The sequence below is a fragment of the Pristiophorus japonicus genome, chromosome 10 (genome assembly GCF_044704955.1).
Source record: "Pristiophorus japonicus isolate sPriJap1 chromosome 10, sPriJap1.hap1, whole genome shotgun sequence".
Classification (NCBI taxonomy): Eukaryota; Metazoa; Chordata; class Chondrichthyes; family Pristiophoridae; genus Pristiophorus; species Pristiophorus japonicus.
In genome coordinates, this window is record NC_091986.1 from 205,106,524 (window position 1) to 205,127,799 (window position 21,276).

The following is a 21,276-nucleotide window of genomic DNA, read 5'->3' on the forward strand; positions in this document are numbered from 1 at the left end:
TCAATGACTGATGTACCATGACACTCAGGTCTCGTTGCACCTCCCCTTTTCCTAATCTGTCACCATTCAGATAATAGTCTGCCTCTCTGTTTTTACCACCAAAGTGGATAACCTCACATTTATCCACATTATACTTCATCTGCCATGCATTTGTCCACTCACCTAACCTATCCAAGTCACTCTGTAGCCTCATAGCATCCTCCTCGCAGCTCACACTGCCACCCAACTTAGTGTCATCCGCAAATTTGGAGATACTATATTTAATCCCCTCGTCTAAATCATTAATGTACAATGTAAACAGCTGGGGCCCCAGCACAGAACCTTGCGGTACCCCACTAGTCACTGCCTGCCATTCTTAAAACTACCCATTTACTCCTACTCTTTGCTTCCTGTCTGCCAACCAGTTCTCAATCCATGTCAGCACACTACCCCCAATCCCATGTGCTTTAACTTTGCACATTAATCTCTTGTGTGGGACCTTGTCAAAAGCCTTCTGAAAGTCCAAATACACCACATCAACTAGTTCTCCCTTGTCCACTCCACTGGAAACATCCTCAAAAAATTTCAGAAGATTTGTCAAGCATGATTTCCCTTTCACAAATCCATGCTGGACCTATCATGTCACCTCTTTCCAAATGCGCTGCTATGGCATCCTTAATAATTGATTCCATCATTTTACCCACTACCGATGTCAGGCTGACCGGTCTATAATTCCAGTTTTCTGTCTCCCTCCTTTTTTTAAAAAGTGGGGTTACATTGGCTACCCTCCACTCCATAGGAACTGATCCAGAGTCTATGGAATGTTGGAAAATGACTGTCAATGCATCCGCTATTTCCAAGGCCACCTCCTTAAGTACTCTGGGATGCAGTACATCAGGCCCTGTGGATTTATCGGCCTTCAATCCCATCAATTTCTCCAACACAATTTCCCGACTAATAAGGATTTCCCTCAGTTCCTCCTTCTTACCAGACCCTCTGACCCCTTTTATATCCGGAAGGTTGTTTGTGTCCTCCTTAGTGAATACCGAACCAAAATACTTGTTCAATTGGTCTGCCATTTCTTTGTTTCCCGTTATGACTTCCCCTGATTCTGACTGCAGGGGACCTACGTTTGTCTTTACTAACCTTTGTCTCTTTACCTATCTATAGAAGCTTTTGCAGTCCGTATTAATGTTCCCTGCAAGCTTCCTCTCGTACTCTATTTTCCCTGCCCTAATCAAACCCTTTGTCCTCCTCTGCTGAGTTCTAAATTCCTCCCAGTCTCCGGGTTCGCTGCTATTTCTGGCCAATTTGTATGCCACTTCCTTGGCTTTAATACTATCCCTGATTTCCCTTAATAGCCACGGTTGAGCCACCTTCCCTTTTTTAATTTTACGCCAGACAGGGATGTACAATTGTTGTAGTTCATCCATGCGGTCTCTAAATGTCTGCGATTGCCCATCCACTGTCAACTCCTTAAGTATCATTCGCCAATCTATCCTAGCCAATTCACTACTCATACCTTCAAAGTTACCCTTCTTTAAGTTCTGGACCATGGTCTCTGAATTAACGGTTTCATTCTCCATCCTAATGTAGAATTCCACCATATTATGGTCACTCTTCCCCAAGGGGCCTCGCACAACAAGATTGCTAATTAATCCTCTCTCATTACACAACTAAGATGGCCTGCCCCCTAGTTGGTTGCATGACATATTGGTCTAGAAAACCATCCCGTTTGCACTCCAGGAAATCCTCCTCCACCATATTGCTTCCAGTTTGGCTAGCCCAATCTATATGCATATTAAAGTCACCCGTGATAACTGCTGCATCTTTATTGCATGCACCCCTAATTTCCTGTTTGATGCCCTCCCCAACATCACTACTACTGTTTGGAGGTCTGTACACAACTCCCACTGACGTTTTTTTGCCCTTTGGTGTTCTGCAGCTCTATCCATATAGATTCCACATCATCCAAGCTAATGTCCTTCCTAACTATTGCATTAATCTCCTCTTTAACCAGCAATGCTACCCCACCTCCTTTTCCTTTTATTCTATCCTTCCTGAATGTTGAATACCCTTGGATGTTGAGTTCCCAGCCCTGATCATCCTGGAGCCACTTCTCTGTAATCCCAATCACATCATATCTGTTAACATCTATTTGCACAGTTAATTCATCCACCTTATTACGGATACTCCTTGCATTAAGACACAAAGCCTTCAGGCTTGTTTTTTTAACGCCCTTTGTCCTTTTAGAATTATGATGTAATATGCCCCTTTTTGTTTCTTGCCTTTGTTTACTCAGCCTTCCACTATTGCTTTTTACCTTTCTACCATCTGTTTCTGACTCCATGTTACTTCTCCCTGTCTCGCTGCATAGGTTCCCATCCCCCTGCCATATTAGTTTAAGCACTCCCGAACTGCATTAGCAAATGTTACCCCCAGGACATCAGTTCCGGTCCTGCCCAAGTGCAAACCGTCCCTTTTGTACAGGTCCCACTTCCCCCAGAACTGTCCCAGGAATTTGAATCCCTCCCTCTTGCACCACTGCTCAAGCCACGTATTTATTCTAACTATCCTGCTCCCTCTACTCTGATTAGCATGTGGCACTGGTAGCAATCCAGAGATTACTACCTTTGAGGTCCTACTTTTTAATTTAACTCCTAGCTCCCTAAATTCAGCTTGTAGGACCTCTTCCCTCTTCTTACCTATATCACTGGTACCTACATGTACCACGACAACTGGCTGTTCACCTCCCTCTCCAGAATGCTCTGCAGCCGCTCCGAGACATCCTTGTCCCTTGCACCAGGGAGACAACATACCATCCTGGAGTCTCGGTTGCGGCCGCAGAAACTTCTATCTATTCCCCTTCCAATAGAGTTCCCTATCACTGTAGCTCTCCCACTCTTTTTCCCGCCCTTCTGTGCAGCATTCTGCCCGGCTTTCCTTCTTATTTTAAGCTCTTTAATTTTTACTGATAATTGAACAAGTTCGCGAGAGATTGTATTTGGATTGGCTTCAAGAAAAAGCGACTGAGAACTCAATGCCCAGAGTCAAAGCCCGAGAAGGGTTGCAGATCAAAAGCTCGGTACCTTGAAGAGTAACCAGGATGTTAGCCACTTGCACAGTCTGAAGAGCCAGCTGGTGTGCTTGTAGAGATCTGTGTTGACCACTCCTGGGTCCACTGTGTTCGAGGTCACATGACTCCCCTCAGCTGCCAGGCGCTGCTGCAGTTGGTACGAGAACAGGACGAGGGCAAGCTTGCTCTGGGCATAGGCTCCGTGGGGTGAGTAATGGTGCCTGTACAGAGAAACACAACACATTCTTATGGGTCAATGCTACGCCATTTATTATCGAACGCAATTTCTATACGCTGAACAATGCTCGGTAACAATTTCAAAGTATGATTCATCTGTTCGATTCACATCAAGAGGCCCTGTCCTTGCCTCTACTTCATTTTATACAATTCGCTGTGGCGCTCTCCTTTGGGGGGTTATGGTCCTATGGGCACAGAGAGCACTCTGGTACATCAACACATGTCCATTCTTTGTAAGCAAGCCAAACTGTGATTACCAAGCAGGTTATTCTACTATGAAGAGCTTCGTAACTAAGCCCATCCCCCATTCTCACTCAGTGCCCACGCATGGACATTTCCCGACAGGAGTCGCTACGAGTAGCAGGGGCGGGAACCCCAATTTGATGTTCTCCTCTTCACTTGCGGATAGGGAAGGAGAGAGACCAACTGCAAGGCCGCAATAATCTCAGATCAAGGATCAAACACGAGACGTAACGAGCAGATATTTAAAGTACAAGAAACGTCACGAGGACACCCTCAAGGCCTCCCCGATAAAGTGTAACATCCCCACCGACACCTGGGAGTCCCTGGCCAAAGACCGCCCCAAGTGGAGGAAGTGCATCCAGGAGGGCACTGAGCACCTCGAGTCTCATCGCCGCGAGCACTGTAGAAATCAAGCGCAGGAAGTGGAAAGAGCGTGCGGCAAACCAGTCCCGTCCCTCCCCTTCCCTCAATGACTGTCTATCCCACCTGTGACAGGGACTGTGGTTCCTGTATTGGACTGTCCAGTCACCTAAGGACTCATTTTTAGAGTGGAAGCAAGTCTTCCTCGATTCCGAGGGATTGCCTATGATGATGATGATGATGAAAAAGTAATGGTGCTTATGTGAGCTCTATTCAGACTTTAGGGGTATAACCTTAAAATTAGAGCTAGGCTGTTCGGAGGGGGTGATGTCACACAAAGGATAGTGCAAATCTGGAACACTCTGCCCCAAAAAACTGTTGAGGCTGGCGGGGGGGGGGGAGGCAATTGAAAATGTCAAAACTGGGATTGATAGATTTTTGCTAGGCAAGAAAGGCAGGTGGATGGTTATTGCTTGCTATTGTGACTTACCATAACTGCACAATACCAAACAGAAGGGAATTATTAGCTATTCGTCAGTGCTGTTGATGGAATAATTCACCCGTGTCACTCTATGATTGAGGAAGCTCTTATACTCGCAATAAATGACAAAATAACTAATTATACATAGAACTGATACCTTGGCATTACTACAGGAAACTAACCAAAGGACTCGGATGGATCCCTGGGAGTGAGTTACAGGCAATCATTTTGTCAATGGGGTTTAGACAGCTTAAAGATAGAATGATGGATACCTGGGAGTGATTACAAGCTAATATTCCAAATTAGTTGCTAATTTACTGGGTACGATCCACAAATGCTGTATACGAGCAGCTTGACATTTCCCTGTCCTGCTGTGAAAGTATGAAGCAATTTAACAATACCATCGAGATAAGGACAGGGCATTACGCTGGGATCCTGCTATGCTGGAACTGACACGAGTGAAGATTATTTCTCAGCAGTCTGTAATCAGACATGTTAAATGACTCTAATTACGAAGGCGCTGATGGAAGCTGGGTGTTAAGCTGGAGACTTTCCAAATTGTACAACCCTTGGTAGACAGTAATAATAAAGCCCCAGGCGCAAGCAAGGCAAAGACACTTGCTGGACTGTAAATATGTACAGAAGAGCTCTGGAAACGTTCTTGCAACCTGAGGTATTCCCCAACCTTGCGCAGCTTTGCAAACTGACAAGAGTGATTTAAATATTATTCAATTTTTTTTTTGAGAACACAAAAGTCAAGGTTCCGCATTTACGCTGACGGCACCCAAGCTCTACTTCGCCACCGCGTCTCACAACACCTCCACTTCCTCGGATTTGTCCCGCTGCTTGTCCAACATCCAGTACTGGATGAGCAGAAACATCCTCCAATTAAACGCCCCTCTCCTCGGTTATTGCCCGAGGCTAAACCAGACCGTTCGCAACCTTGGTGTCCTGTTGGACCCTGAGCTAGGATCCGCATCCATGCTCATGGGGGACACAGTCTTAGAATAAGGGGCTGCCCATTTAAAACTGAGATGAGGAGAAATTTCTTCTCTCAGAGGGTTGTAAATCTATGGAATTCTCTGCCATAGAGAGCTGTGGAGGCTGGATCATTGAATATATATAAGGCGGAGATAGACAGATTTGTGAGTGATAAGGGAGTAAAGGGTTATGAGGAACGGGCAGGGAAGTGGAGCCGAGTCCATGATCAAATCAGCCATGATCTTGTTGAATGGCGGAGCGGGTTCGAGGGGCCAAATGGCCTACTCCTGCTCCTATTTCTTATGTTCTTATGTCTTTGATTACAAGGACACCCTCAAGCCTGCCTGACAGAAAGTTGTGGAGTCCAGTTCGTTGGATATATTCAAGAGGGAGTTAGATGTGGCCCTTATGGCTAAGGGGATCAGGGGGTATGGAGAGAAAGCGAGAGTGGGGTACTGAAGTTGCATGATCAGCCATGATCATACTGAATGGCGGTGCAGGCTCGAAGGGCCGAATGGCCTGCTCCTGCATCTATTTTCTACGTTTCTATGTAACATCCCCACTGACACCTGGGAGTCCCTGGCCAAAGACCGCCCTAAGTGGAGGAAGTGCATCCGGGAGAGCAACTCGAGTCTCATCGGCAAGAGCATACAGAAATCAAACGCAGATAGTGGAAAGAGCGTGCGGCAAACTAGTCCCATCCACCCCTTCCCTCAGCGACGTTCTGTCCAACCTGTGACAGGGACTGTGGTACTCGTATTGGACTGTTTCGCCACCTAAGAACTCATTTTAAGAGTGGAAGCAAGTCTTCCTCGATTCCGAGGGACTGCCAATGATGATGCCTTTGGTACCTCTAGACACAACTACTCCAATGGTCTTTTGACCATCCTCCCACCTTGCACACTCCGTAAACTTAAGCTCATCCAAAACTCTGCTGCCCGTTCCCGAACTCTACCAAGTCCCGTTCACCCATTACTCCTGTGTTCGCTGACCTACATTGGCGTCTTGTCCAGCATTGCCTCTATTTTAAAATGATCATCCTTGTTTTCAAATCCCACATGTCCTCGTCCTCCATGTAGTATATTTGCTTCATGGGTTCTTTGCTTAAGAATTCACAGCTACACATTTGCTGCAAAGAACTAGCTGGTTTATTCGCAAAGGGTTAACAATCAAACTGAACCCCTGCCAGTTCATTCACTCGGCTCACAACTGCATGCCTCATCATGGAGAGCTTTGAATCAATTAAGTGGTGTTTTATTCAATCTTGTGAACATCACATGACGGGCTAAGCCACTCACAGTGCAACAGCTCCACAAACCTCTGAGCATGCTCACAGGCACATACTCCCGATCTCTCAAACCTCCTCGGGTGGGGGGGGGGGAAGAATGGAAGAGGTAGGGGATTCGCTAGTCAGGGGAGCAGACAGGCATTTCTGCGGCCACAGACGTGACTCCAGGATGGTATGGAGCTGAGTTCATGATCAGATCAGCCATGATCTTATTGAATGGCGGAGCAGGCTCAAGGGGCCGTATGGCCTACTCCTGTTCCTATTTCTTATGTTCTTATAAGAGTCATTGTAAGTCAAAGTGGTTCACTGTATGTGAAAGATTTTGAGATGTTTCTGAGAGATGCTATGAAGTGCTGTAGAGATTCACACCTAATTCACTTTTTCCTTTGTGTTTCCTTGCACTTTTGAAAATAGTTCTATTTGATTTTAGGAAGGCTTTAGAGAGGATGCAGTAAAGATTTACTCAAATGGTTCCAGGATTCAGAGACTACAGTTACGTGGATGGACTGGAGAATCTGGGGTTGTTCTCCTTGGAGCATAGAAGTTTGAAAGGAGATATGATAGAGGTGTTCAAAATCATGAGGGATCTGGACAGGGTAGAGAATGAGAAACTGTTCCCATTGGTGGAAGGGTCGAGAACTAGAGAACACAGATTTAAGATGATTGACAGAAGAACCAAAGGTAACATGGGGAAAAACATTTTTACGCAGCGAGTGATTAGGATCTGGAATGCACCGCCTGAAAGGGTGGTGGAGGCAGACTCAATCGTGGCTTTCAAAAGGGAGTTGGATAAGTACCTGAATGAAAAAATTTTGCAGGGCTACGGGGAAAGGGCGGGGGAGTGGGACTAGCTGAAGTGCTCTTGCAGAGAGCCGGCACGGGCTCGACGGGCCGAATGGCCTCCTTCTGTGCTGTAACCGTTCTATGATTTTTAGCTTGGCTTTGGTCTTCTTCGGTCATGACCTCTCTGCTCCCCATTTGTTCCTATTAGGATAAATTTTATTTCAAAATAGCTCTTAAAAATACTATTAAAAACAGTCCAATTTTCCTGTTGCTTTATTTCTAATTCTGATTCCTACTTAATCCTACCTGGAACTCTTCTCTTGGCTTAGAAGCTTTCTCTTCCAAAGTTGTACACCTCGCATTGATTTTTGGCCTTATTCCTTTAAGACCACAAAGCTAAACAATGATCACAAAAGTCAAGTTCTGGTCAGCTATACTTTGACAGATTACCACAGCATTGAAATCAGACAGCTATTCCACTTCTGGCAAATTATATATTAGCAAAACATGCTGATTTATGAACAAGCTACTCAGTGGTTTAAAAATTGACAAGTACTTTGCCATATCTCAACATTTCAGTGGTTTAAGTATCAAAGCCAGCTGCATCACTGTCGAGTAATGCCTCGTGAGTAACCTTATTGTGACAAGTCTTTGCTGAAATGGTGCATGATCTATCCCCTTGTGGCCCCTTACTGCAAGCGGAGCTCAGCCTAGCTTGTGCTGGACTCAAAGTGCCAAATCTCATAAGGTGCCTTTATACTGCAGGTACCAGCCATGGGATTTGCTAGAAGGACAAGGGCAGCAGGCGAATGGGAACACCACCACCTCCACGTTCCCCTCCAAGTTACACACCATCCTGACTTGGAAATATATCGCCGTTCCTTCATCGTCGCTGCGTCAAAATCCTGGAACTCCCTCCATAACACAGCACAGTGGGAGTACCTTCACCACACGGATTGCAGCGGTTCAAGGCGGCGGCTCACCACCACAACACAAGGGCAATTAGGGATGGGCAATAAATGCCGGCTTTGCCAGCGATGTCCACATCCTGAGAACTAAAAAAAAGACCAAGGTCCATCCTGTTCACCTTCTACTATCCTGATATTCACATGATACAGTGCTAATGGAGCTGCTGTCTGATCATTGCCATCAATCTCGATCAATTAGTCTACCACAGACTGAAAAACTCAGAGAAATAGATCCAAAGTCACCTTTTTTCCTCCCAAGCAATGCTACACTCATCACGGGTCATGTCTCAAATGACTCATATACTGCATCCCAAAATGTTATTTACCGAATACTTTTTGCCTTTGAATGAATCAATACTAAATGTTTCCACTGTCTGCCTAGGCATCCTGTTTCATAGATTGACCACTCGCTCACTGAAATGTTGGGAGAATTTTAACCCCCCACATGATGGGCGGGAGAGGATCTAAGGAGTGGGGTCAAATCAATGAAACCCAACGCCTACCCGCTGTGAATGTGCCTACTTCAGGTTTAAGTGCGGCTGGTTTGGGGTTGGCCGAGCAAGCCGCTTTGGAGAGGTAGGTCTGTGATTATAATATTTAAATGAGGTTCGGTTCCTCAGACGTTGGGTTCCATTTCATTGTAACACCTGCGGGCCGGGTTTCCCAGGGCTTGGGAAACCCGTCAGCTAAAGGGAGGCAGGAGCTTGTGGGCCATGAGGAGTAGGAATGCTTCCACCCGCTCCCCCACCGGACACTCAAACAAATATTCTACCACAATCTCTTCCTCCCTGCAATCAGCTGAACCCCGACAGCCCCCCCCCCGCCACCGACCATCAGACTGCCCCGCGATCAGCCAATCCCCCAGCTAATCTTCAGACCCCCGCAATCCCTTCCTCCTCATGGGGGGATTCTACCACCGCCCCCGCCCCACAATTTCTCCCTCCGAGCACCTCAAACATGTCCCGATCTCCGATTTTCCTCCAGCAGTCCCGGCTGAGGCCTTCTGCTGCTGGGTTTCCTGCCCGACAGCCCCCTCAAGAAAGGAAATGGTATGTTAGCCTTTATTACAAGAGGATTTGAGTGTAAGAGTAAAGACATCTTACTGCAAATATATAGGGCCCTGGTGAGACCGCACCTGGAGTATTGTGTACAGTTTTGGTCTCCATACCGAAGGAAGGATATACTTGCCATAGAGGGAGTGCAATGAAGGTTCACCAGACTGATTCCTGCGATGGGGTATTGAGTAGACTAGGCCTATATTCTCTAGAGTTTAGAAGAATGAGAGGTGATCCCATTGAAACATACACAATTCTTACAGGGCTTGACAGGGTAGATGCAGGGAGGATGTTTCCTCTGGCTGGGGAGCCTAGAACCAGGGGTCTCAGAATAAGGGGTCGGCTATATAAGATTGAGATGAGGAGAAACTTCTTCACTCAGAGGGCGGTGAATCGCTGAAATTCTCTACCACAGAGGGCTGTAGAGGCTCATCGTTGAGTATGTTCAAGATGGAGATCGATAGATTTTTGAATATTAAGGGAATTCAGGGATATGGGAATAGTGCAGGCAAGTGGAGTTGAGGTAGATGATCAGCCATGATCTTACTGAACGGCGGAGCGGGCTCGAGGGGCCGAATGACCTACTCCTGATTCTAATTCTTATGTTCAATGCCGCCAACTGCCAGACGGGAAATTGATTTTCCTAAAATGCTAATGAGGTCCTGCCATTAAATTTGGCAGGACCTCTGTGTTCCCGGCTTTTCCAGATGCTAACACGCATGCACCCCCCACCCGCTCACTCCCCGGAAATATCTGGGCCGTCTTTTCCGCAGAATAGTTTTGAATTTACCCCCCTTACAAGCGCAGTCTGAGACCGTTCCAGCCCTATCAAGCTCATTAATACTGCCTAGCTGTGATTGGAACTCGCACACACTGAGAAAAGCATTCAAACATGCCCATCCAGCTCATCAATCTGAAAGGTTTTGAGAGCACAGGGATGAGCAGTCACACCCTCCAAATATTTAAATCAAATCCAAGTAAATTTTTTAAAATGCGTATGTGATATATTACAGAGCACAGCACACAGTTTTCTATAATGGCAGACCGCATCTCAGAAGTTCCAGAAGCTTCTGGTCAGCTGACTCATTTATTCACTTTTAGTTGCAGTAACACAATACGTCCGCATCCAGTGTGGAGCTTCCACATTACATTTCTCCCTCCTTAATGAAGAAGTTATTATCACAAACATCATACATAACTTGCATGTTTATACATAACAAAAGATATGGACTTATTGTGCCATATTTACAAATTTAACTTAACCACTTGTTTTCTGTCTCGAAGAGGATACCTTTGCTCTCGAACAGAACCTTCCAAACATGGTGTCGAATTTAAACTCATTCAAGGCTCATCCTGAGGGACGTTTTCATGGGATTTCCTTGATTTTCATTTGAACTCACTCTAACTTCAGACTGTTTGTTTTCCTGACTCGGACTCAGACTTAAAGTCTGATTTTCTCTTGGATTTATTTCCAGTACATTGGATGTACAAATTGCTACTGGTGTATCAAAACTCTCTGATGAGTTATGAGAAATAGTTGAATAATTCCCACCTTCAACTCCTTCCATGTCTGTAGGTAAAATATGATCAATATGAATAAACCTAACCTGTCCATTATTAAACATCTTGACCAAATATATGCGAGGACCACATATCTTCACCACTCTTCCTAGTAACCACTTTACCCATTTATGGTGATGGTTCTTCACTCTCACCTTCTGGTTTAATTTCACACTTCTCTCTTTTACTCTACCTCTATCATGATTCTCTTTCTGTCTTAATTGTGTCTCTTCTACGGACTGTGCCAAATTTTTTTTTAACAACGAGCATCTGGTTTGTGGTTGTCGTTGGAGTAACAACTCTGCTGGTGTTTTACCAGTAGTTGTATGAGGAGTATTATGATACGTAATTAGAAAATTAGCCAATTTGTGATCCAATGACAACTGTCGTTTCCTTGGATTTGGATCTAACATTTGTTTTATGAGGGCACGTTTGACAATTTGTATAGTGCACTCTGCTGCACCATTCAAAGCAGGGTGATACGGTGGAACCTTGGTATGTTTCACACCATTTTTGCTCATGAACTGTGCAAATTCTTTTGAACGGAATTGTGGTCCATTATCCGAAACAATTTCTTCTGGGAGGCCAAATGAAGAAAATAAACTTTGTAAAATGTCTAATGTTTTACTTGTTGTTATTTTCAACATTGGGAACACCTCAACCCATTTCGAATGGCTATCAATCACAATGAACAATTGTTATCCTTCTAGCTCAGCAAAATCAATATGTAGCCTTTGCCACACCCTGGGAGGCCATTTCCATGGCTGTAATGGTACTGGTGGTGGTTGCTTGCTTACCGATTGACATGTCGTACATTGACTCACGATGTATGCTATATCTTTATCAAGACCTGGCCACCATAAATACCTGCGTGCAAAACTCTTGGTCAAGCACATTCCCAGGTGCTGGTCATGGAGGTCTCCTAATAATTTGGACCTGAATATATTTGGTATAACCACTCTTGCACCCCACATAATACAATCTTTATCGACTGATAATTCATTCCTACGAATGAAGAATGGATGAATATCTTTGTCTGTTACCTGGTTTGGCCATCCATTTACAATATAATCATACACCTTTGACATCACTGGGTCACATTTGGTTGCTCTACCAATCTCTTCAGCTGTGATTGGCAGTTCATCAATCTATGAAAAATAGAACACTTCTTCCCTCTCGGGTGTAACTTGTGGTGGAGAAGGCAATCTAGACATTGCATCAGCATTACTGTGATCAGTGATCAGCTGATCATCTGTATTCAATATCATATGTATATGCTGACAAAATCAAAGCCCATCTCTGCATTCGGGCTGCATCTAATGTTGTAACTGGGGACTTTGGATGGAGGATTGCTATTAGGGGCTTATGGTCCACAACGATGGTAAACTTACGACCATACAAGTATTTGTGAAACTTCTTGACCCCAAAAATTAATGCCAAAGCTTCCCTTTCAATTTGCGCATAATTACTCTCACTGAAACTGAGAGTGCGTGAAGCAAAAGCAGTTGGTATCTCCTTCCCAATACGTGTTACATGAGAGATCACTGCCCCAACTCCATACGGAGAGGCATCACATGCTAGCTTGATCTCCTGAGATAATTCATAATGAACTAACATGGTGCTCTCTACCAATTTGCTTTTACACTCCTTGAAACATAGGAAATAGGTGCAGGAGTAGGCCATTCGGTTCCTCGAGCCTGCATCATCATTCAATAAGATCATGGCTGATCATTCACCTCAGTACCCTTTCCTGTTTTCTCTCCATACCCCTTGATCCCTTTAGCCGTAAGGGCCATATCTAACACCCTCTTGAATATATCCAATGAACAGGCATCAACAACTCTCTGCGGTAGAGAATTCCACAGGTTAACAACTCTCTGAGTGAAGAAGTTTCTCCTCATCTGAGGCCTAAATGGCTTAACCCTTATCCTTAGACTGTGACCTGGGTTCTGGATTTCCCCAACATCGGGAACATTCTTCCTGCATCTAACCTGTCCAGTCCCGTCAGAATTTTATAAGTTTCTAAGAGATCCCCTCTCATCCTTCTAAACTCCAGTGACTATAGGCCCAGTCGATCCAGTCTCTCCTCATATGTCAGTCCTGCCATCCCGGGAATCAGTCTGGGGAACCTTTGCTGCACTCCCTCAATGGCAAGAACGTCCTTCCTCAGATTAGGAGACCAAAACTGAACACAATATTCCAGGTGAGGCCTCACCAAGGCCCTGTACAACTGCAGTAAGACCTCCCTGCTCCTATGCTCAAATCTCCTAGCTATGAAGGTCAACATACCATTTGCCTTCTTCACCGCCTGCTGTACCTGCATGCCAACTTTCAATGACTGATGTACCATGTCACTCGGGTCTCGTTGCACCTCCCCTTTTCCTAATCTGCCACCATTCAGATAATATTCTGCCTTCGTGTTTTTGCCCCAAAAGTGGATAACCTCACATTTATCCACATTATACTGCATCTGCCATGCATTTGCCCACTCACCTAACCTGTCCAAGTCACCCTGCAGCCTCTTAACATCCTCCTCACATCACATTCTTTTGACCACTTCCAATGGACCTGTTTTTTCAATAGTTCATTCAGTGGATGTAATACTGTAGCCAAATTTGGTAGGAACTTCCCATAATAGTTCAAAAGACCCAAGAATGAACCAAGTTCAGTGACATTCCTGGGAGTAGGTACATTTCTAATTGTATCCAGTTTTCCCATGGTTGGATGTCAACCATTTTTGTCTATTCTGTACCCTAAGTACTCTACTGAGTTTTTAAATAACTCACATTTGCAAGCAGACACTCGTACTCTGTGCTTTTATCGCTGTTTGAGAACTTCATTCAATATGTTATTATGAATTTGCCAATTTGGTGCTGAAATTAATATGTCATCCAACTAACATACCTTCAATACCTTGCAAAATCTGGTTTATCACCCCTTGGAATATGGCAGGGATGGAAGACACTACACGGTAGCCTATTAAATTGATATAGATGTACATGAGTATTTATAGTCAAGCATGACTTGGACTCCGCATCTAGTTCAAGCTGTAAGTAGGCATTCGTAAGATCCAGTTTTGAGAAGATCTGAATATCTGTCAGTGTTGCAAATAAATCTTCTAGATTCGACAATGTATTGGGGACATTACCCTCTAGAACCTGGTTTACGGTTACTTTATAATTCCACAGATTTACAACCCTCAGAGAAGAAATTTCTCCTCATCTCAGTTTTAAATGGGCGGCCCCTTATTCTAAGACTATGTCCCCTAGTTTTAGTTTCCCGTATGAGTGGAAATATCCTCTCTGCATCCACCTTGTCGAGCCCCCTCATTATCTTATATGTTTCAATAAGATCACCTCTCATTCTTCTGAACTCCAATGTGTATTGGCCCAAGGTCTAGGGATGAAGCCATCAGAAGCAGTAGCTGTTGGTTGGATTTGGAAGAGACAGGAAGAAACTGTGTCTTTGAAGAATCAAAAGGAACAAAATTTATTTTGTTACATTAAAGACTATCGTGGAAATCAAACCATTGCACTGCACTGACAGTGCAGCACTTGCTCAGTCTTGCAGGCCGGGACAATTGGAGGGAGCAGCGTGCAGCGGCCCAGCCCGGAAAGTGTGCGGCAGCATACCACTGCAGGGAGAAGAGTGTGCTGCTGCAGGAGGGTGACGGCTACGAAGCCAGGTCGGTGATTGCAGTGCGAGCAGGCACCGCAGGAGGGGCTAAAGAGCGGCAAGCGTCCGTCGAGAGAAGTGATCGGGGCCCAGGAGAGGCGTGAATCTGGGGCCCAGAAGAGGCGACGGCCCAGGGGCAGCACGGGCCAGCCCACACTGCGATATGTGTGCGTGTTTGGTCTGTGCAGCCGAGCTGGTCTCCAGTTAGTCTTGGGTAATCCTTGCCACTGGACCAAGACCTGGCTCTGTCAAGCCCGTGTGGTGGCTGGTGTGCAACAGCCACCACACGTTAAAAAAAGTCCAAGCACAGACATCCGCCACCCTTCACGATGTAGTTCGGGATCTGGAATGTTAGGTCCTTCATTGAAACACCTGTGAACGCATCCCTTTTTGGCGTGGAAGCAAGTCATCCTCACTTCGAGGGACTGCCTATGATGATGATGACTCCCTCAGTGTGGCTCAAGGGGCTGAATGGCCTACTCCTGTTGCTATGTTCCTCTCTTAATGGAAAATATGGGTCCAAATTCTCCACTGATCATCCCTCACTTTATTTACTGTATTATTTCAGTTGCTGAAGATTCCATAGCCAATTCATGAGAGTTTGTTTTCCAGATTCAGTGTGAACAGCACCCCTGGCATTGCTCACGAGCCATTAAATATAATTGCTCATGGTATCTCCAGGAAACACCTTGCCAGTAACTCTAAAAATAATTGCTTTTCTTGGTGGAAATCATACAGCCCTTGTAACACTTACTGAGAGATTGATTGGCTGAATTTAAACTGACTGTGTGGGTGGATTATTATACCTGATCTAGTCTACGGCAATTGAAAATGGCACTGACTGATAGCTGCTCTTTGCACATGGTCCAAGTTTTGAGACTCTCTCAATCCTGTGTCATGCAATCCCTTCTGTGGAAGGAGTTACATATTAGCAAGGGTCAGTTGACACAACCCACGAAAAGAATTTTGACCTAAAATCGTCCATCGTGAGCAGTATTAATGATTTCTGTCGCTAACGCACAAAAAAAATACAAGTGTTGCAATATATTGTAGCTGTTTGTGATGTTGAAGTAACATTGTGTACTGTAACACTGTCCCTCAGCTGTTAACAAAAAATGTGAAGCAGTGGTTTTAAGGAAATGTTCTTTCACTTGTATTTCAATTGCAGTTGCAAGCACTTCAATCTCCGTTAACCTCTGTCAGCAACCATCCTTCAAGCTCTCGCCTCTGAGTCAGAAGGTTGTGGATTCAAGTCCCAGTCCAGAGACCTGAGCACAAAAATCTAGGCTGACACTCCAGTGCTGAGGGAGCGCTGTACTGTTGGAGGTGCCGTCTTTCGGATGCGACGTTAAGTCGAGACGGTAAAGCTGCCCTCTCAGGTCGATGTAAAAGATCCCATGGTACTATATCTTAAAAGAGCCGGGGAGCTTTCTCCGGTGTCCAGCCACAGCTAGAGTACTGCGCACAATTCTGGTCACAAAATTACAAGGAAAAATGTGATTGGACTAGAGAGAGTATGGAGGAGATTTACGAGGATGTTGCCAGGGCTGGAGAATTTTAGCTATGAGGAAAGATTGGATAGACGGGGGTTGTTTTCTTTGAAACAGAGGGAGCTGAGAGGAGATTTAATTGAGGTGCATAAGGTTATGAGGGGCCTAGATAGAGTGGACAGGAAGGACCTAGTTCCATTAGCAGAGAGGCCAACAACCAGGGGGCATAGATTTAAAGTAATTGGTAGGAGGTTTATCGGGGATTTGAGGGGAAATGTTTTTACTCAGAGGGTGGTGGGGTCTGGAACTCACTGCCTGAAAGTGTGGAAGAGGCAGAAACCCTTACCACATTAAAAAAAGTACTTGGATGTGCACTTGAAGTGCCGTAACCTGCAAGGCTATGGACCAAGAGCTGGAAAGTGGAAATAGGCGCAGACACGCTGGGCTAACTGGCTTCCTTGTGTGTCATACATTTCTGTGATTCTACTTACAATGTTACAAGGTTACTATGTATGTCAAGGGAAGTTTTCTAAGTACAATAACGTTACATCTCTGTTTATGTGTACCTTTATAAGTATACCTTCCATAACATTTACTGAGAGGAGTACGAGTAACAACTGGATTCCAGCCAAAAAGATTGTAGCTGCAAATACAGACTATTTACCTTTAGACAACCTCCAAGAGGTGTTTGAGAAGGCTTTTGTGTTTGTTGTGCCTCACGCAGAACCTTTAAAGGGTGTCAGCTGTGGTTCAGTGGGTAGCATCCTCGATCTCAGAGTCAGAAGGTTGTGGGTTCAAATCCCACTCCAGGGTCTTGAACACATAAATCTAGGTTGACACTCCAGTGCAGTGCTGAGGGAGTGCTACACTCCAGTGCAGTGCTGAGGGAGTGCTACACTCCAGTGCAGTGCTGAGGGGGCGCTGCACTGTTGGAGGGTGCCGTCTTTCGGATGAGACGTTAAACCGAGGCCCCGTCTGCTCTCTCAGTTGGACGTAAAAGATCCCATGGCACGATTTCGAAGAACAGCAAGGTAGCTTTTCTGTGTTTCTTGCACAAGAGCACTCAAATCTCCCTGAACATTAACATTTTAAAGTTTCTCACCATTTAAAAAATATTCTGTTGTTCTATTCTTCCTACCAAAGTGAATAACCTCACATTTCCCCGCATTATACTCCATCGGCCACCTTACTGCCCACTCCCTCAGTCTATCTATATCCCTTTGCAGATGCTTTGCGATTCTCCTCACAGCTTACAGTCCCACCTAGCTTTGCATTGTCAGCAAACTTGGATACGTTACACTCGGTCCCTTCATCGAGGTCATTAATATAGATTGTAAATAGCTCAGGCCCCAGCACTGATCTGTGCTGACAGTTAAGAGAAATATCCATCAGTTTCCAAAGTGCAACTATATTAAGTCAATTCTGTCTTGTTCAAAGAGCAGCAGAGTTTCATTATTGTCAATGGAATTGATTTCCTTAGAGCCACTGAGGCACATCTGTGTGCCTTGCTTTGAGTGTCCATTGAGCATTCACTGCTTTCTTAAGCTATGTCAACCATCAGTAGGAAGATTCTCACCATTAATAGTATTCACCCAGTTGCTTCCTACTTCAAAGGAAATCTTGCTGTATGTCCCTTAGCGCAGCACGGTTGGGAAAATGCGTTTAAGTTAAGGGACACACAGAAAGCCATCTCAACTCATGCAAACCATGAGCGTTTCAAAAGCTAGCCCGGTTTCACTTCTAGATGTTGCACTTGTGTGAGAAATCAACTGAGAAAAATTCATAGTTAGCGTCAAAGCCCCCCTTATCATTGATACCAGACTGAACATCAATCCACATTTTACAGTAACTAAATATACTGTTTAAAATTTATAGCAACCTTGCTCGTTTTCCTCCATTTTATCAAAATTACTATGAACTCTGGACCTCTGCACTTCCCTCTCTTTTTCCTCTGAAGGTCCAAATTCTTTCTCCCTCCTGAATCTGCACGGTTTTGGAATCAAGGTTGTATGCTGTGCTAACTCGTATTTTATCAGAGCTTCAAAACTGTCAAACTCTTGGCCTCGCTCAGTTTTCCTTTGCTTTGACAATCTGCAGCAGTTTATACCCCAAACATGGAATCAACTAACTGCGGCCTCTTGATGCTCCAAACAGTACTGCACAATCGGCCTTAGACCATTGCCTAGGATTCTCAATTAAAAAAATATATTCCTTAGTTTTAACCCAACTTGTCCGGTTATCAAGTTGAATCATAGAAACTTAAGGCACAGAAGGAGGCCATTCAACCCATCATCTGTGCCAGCCAAAAAAGAGCTATCCAGCCCAATCCCACTTTCCAGCTCTTGTCCCTAGCCCTGTAGGTTATGGTAGTTCAAGTGCATATCCAAGTGCTTTTTAAATGTGATGAAGATTTCTGCCTCTACCACTCTTTCATGCAGTGAGTTCCAGATCTCCATCACCCTCTGGGTGAAAAAGGTTATCTTCAAATCCCCTCTAAACCTTCTACCAATTACTTTAAATCTATGCCCCTGGTTGTTGACCCCTCTGCTAAGGGAAATAGATCCTTCTTATCCACTATTTAAGCCACTCATAATTTTATTCAGCTCAATTAAGTCCTCCTCTGTTCCAAAGAAAACAACTCCAGCCTATCCAATCTTTCCTCTTAGCTAAAATTCTCCAGTCCTGGCAATATTTTTGTTAACCTCCTCTGTATCCTCTCTAGTGCAATCACATCTTTCCTGTAATAGAAACATAGAAATTTACGGCGAAGGAGGCCATTTCGGCCCACTGTGTCCGCACCGGCCGACAAAGAGCCACACGGCCCTCGGTCCTCAGACATGAAGGTTACATATAAACCTATGAACAATGAACAATGACGGACAGGTAAAGAGCATCCGGCCCAACCAGTCTGCCCCCACACAACTGCGATGCCCTATGTATCGCAACATTTTACACTCCATCCCAACCGGAGTCATGCAATCTCCTGGGAGAGAAACCCCCCCCACCCCAGGCCAATTGGGGAAAAAAGTCTGGGAAAATTCCTCTCCGACCTATCTAGGTGATCAAAACTAGTTCAGAAGATCACTCTGGCCGTATTAGATTTCATGATGTACCTACCATCGTGTCTGCACCAGCCAACACGAGGTTATCCAGTTTAATCCCACTTACCAGCTCTAGGTCCGTAACGCTGCAGGGTAAAGGCAAGCATTCTGTATGCCTTCTTAACCACCTGATCCACCTGGCCTGCTCCTTTCAGGGATCTGCGGACAAGCACGCCAAGGTCCCTTTGTTCATCTACACTTCTAAGTGTAATTTGTATACCCTTTCCTTATTAGCCCTCCCCGAGTTCATTATCTCACACTTCTCCGAATTAAATTCCATTTGCCATGACTTTCCTCTTCATTATTAATCACACAACCAATTTTAGTGTCATCTGCAAACTTTTTAATCATACCCCCTATATTCAAATCTAGATCATTGATGTATACCACAAAAAGCAAGAGACCCAGTACTAAGCCCTGCGGAACCCCACTGGAAACATCCTTCCAGTCACAAAAATATCCATCAACCATTACCCTTTGCTTCCTACCTTTAAGCCAATTTTGGATCCAACTTGCCCTGGATCCCATGGGCTTTTACCTTCGTGACCAGTCTGCCATGTGGGACCTCATCAAAAGCTTTGCTAAAGTCCATACACACTACATCATACGCACTATCCTCATCGATCCACCTGGTTACCTCCTCGAAAAATTCAATCAGGTTAGTCAAACACGATCTTCCCTTAACAAATCCGTGCTGATTGTCCCTGATTAACCCTTGCCTTTCTAAATGTAGATTTATACTGTCCTTCAGGATTTTTTCCAATAATTTTCCCACCACTGAAGTTAGGCTGACAGGCCTGTAATTACTCGGCCTATCCTTTTCTCCCTTCTTAAACAAGGGTATTACATTAGCAGTCCTCCAGTCCCCCGGCGCCATGCCTGAATACAAAGTGGATTGGAAAATGATGGTCAAAGCCTCTGCTATTTCCTCTCTTGCTTTGGTCAATAGCCTGGGCTGATGCATTTCATCCAGGCCTGGGGACGAATCCACTTTCAAAGCTGCCAAACCCTCCACAATACCTCCTCTCTCACTATGTCTATTTCATCCATAATTTCACACTCCTCCTCGATAGTAGTATCTATGGGCCCAAGTTTCCACAAGAAAAAAAAGAGCGTCTAAAAAAATCTTGGTATTCTCCACCTACTTACAGGTCCTCTGGCCCTCGGCGCAGCCAGCACGAGCTGTGGGGGGGGTGAAGCCAGGTCCCTGCGCTGAAAACAGTGCCGGGACCTCTGCACATGCGCACTACAGTCGGCACGCAAGTGCAGTAGCTCCAGGCGCCGAACTGTGTGGGAGGGGCCCGAAGCACGCAGCCCCTAGCCCTGGCTGAATGGCCTCACTGGGGCTGCGTGAATAAGGCTCCTCCCACGGCCAGCTCCTGCTCCCCGCCCCCAAGACCCGACACCCGCTCCCCCCCCCCGCCCCCGCCGACCAGACCCGACCCGACACCCGCTCTCCCCCCCCCGCCCCCGCCGACCAGACCCGACCCGACACACGCTTCCCCACCCCGCCGACCAGACCCGACCCGACACACGCTTCCCCACCCCGCCGACCAGACCCGACCCGACACACGCTTCCTCCCCCCCCCCCGGCCGACCCGACCCGACACCCGCTCCCCCCTCCCGCCCCCGCCGACCAGACCCGACCCGACACCCGCTCCCCCCTCCCGCCCCCGCCGACCAGACCCGACCCGACACCCGCTCCCCCCTCCCGCCCCCGCCGACCAGACACCCGCGCCCCCCCCCCCCCCCCCGGCGACCAGACCCGACACCCGCTCCCCCCTCCCGCCCCCGCCGACCCGACACACGCTTTCCCCCCCCCCCCCCGCCGACCCGACCCCCGCTCCCCCCCCCTCTCTCTCTCTCTCTCTCCCTCCCCCTCCCCCTCTCTCTCTCTCTCCCTCCCTCCCTCCCCCTCTCTCTCTCCCCCTCCCCCTCTCTCTCTCCCCCTCCCCCTCTCTCCCTCCCTCCCTCACCCCCTCTCTCTCTCCCTCTCCCT

At 46.1% G+C, this 21,276-nt stretch overlaps 1 protein-coding gene across 4 annotated transcripts in view; it reads right to left on the bottom strand.

Moving 5' to 3' along the window:
* Positions 1-21,276, bottom strand: part of dhrsx (dehydrogenase/reductase (SDR family) X-linked) — a 319,469-nt gene that overhangs the window by 60,816 nt on the left and 237,377 nt on the right. For all 4 annotated transcript variants that reach the window (XR_011595705.1, XM_070892525.1, XM_070892524.1 and 1 more), the window contains exon 6: positions 3,069-3,276. Coding sequence is in view for 3 of the 4 variants with exons in the window: in XM_070892525.1 (XP_070748626.1) it covers positions 3,069-3,276 (208 nt within the window). In the remaining variant the exon portion in view is untranslated. The remainder of the gene's footprint in view (positions 1-3,068; positions 3,277-21,276) is intronic.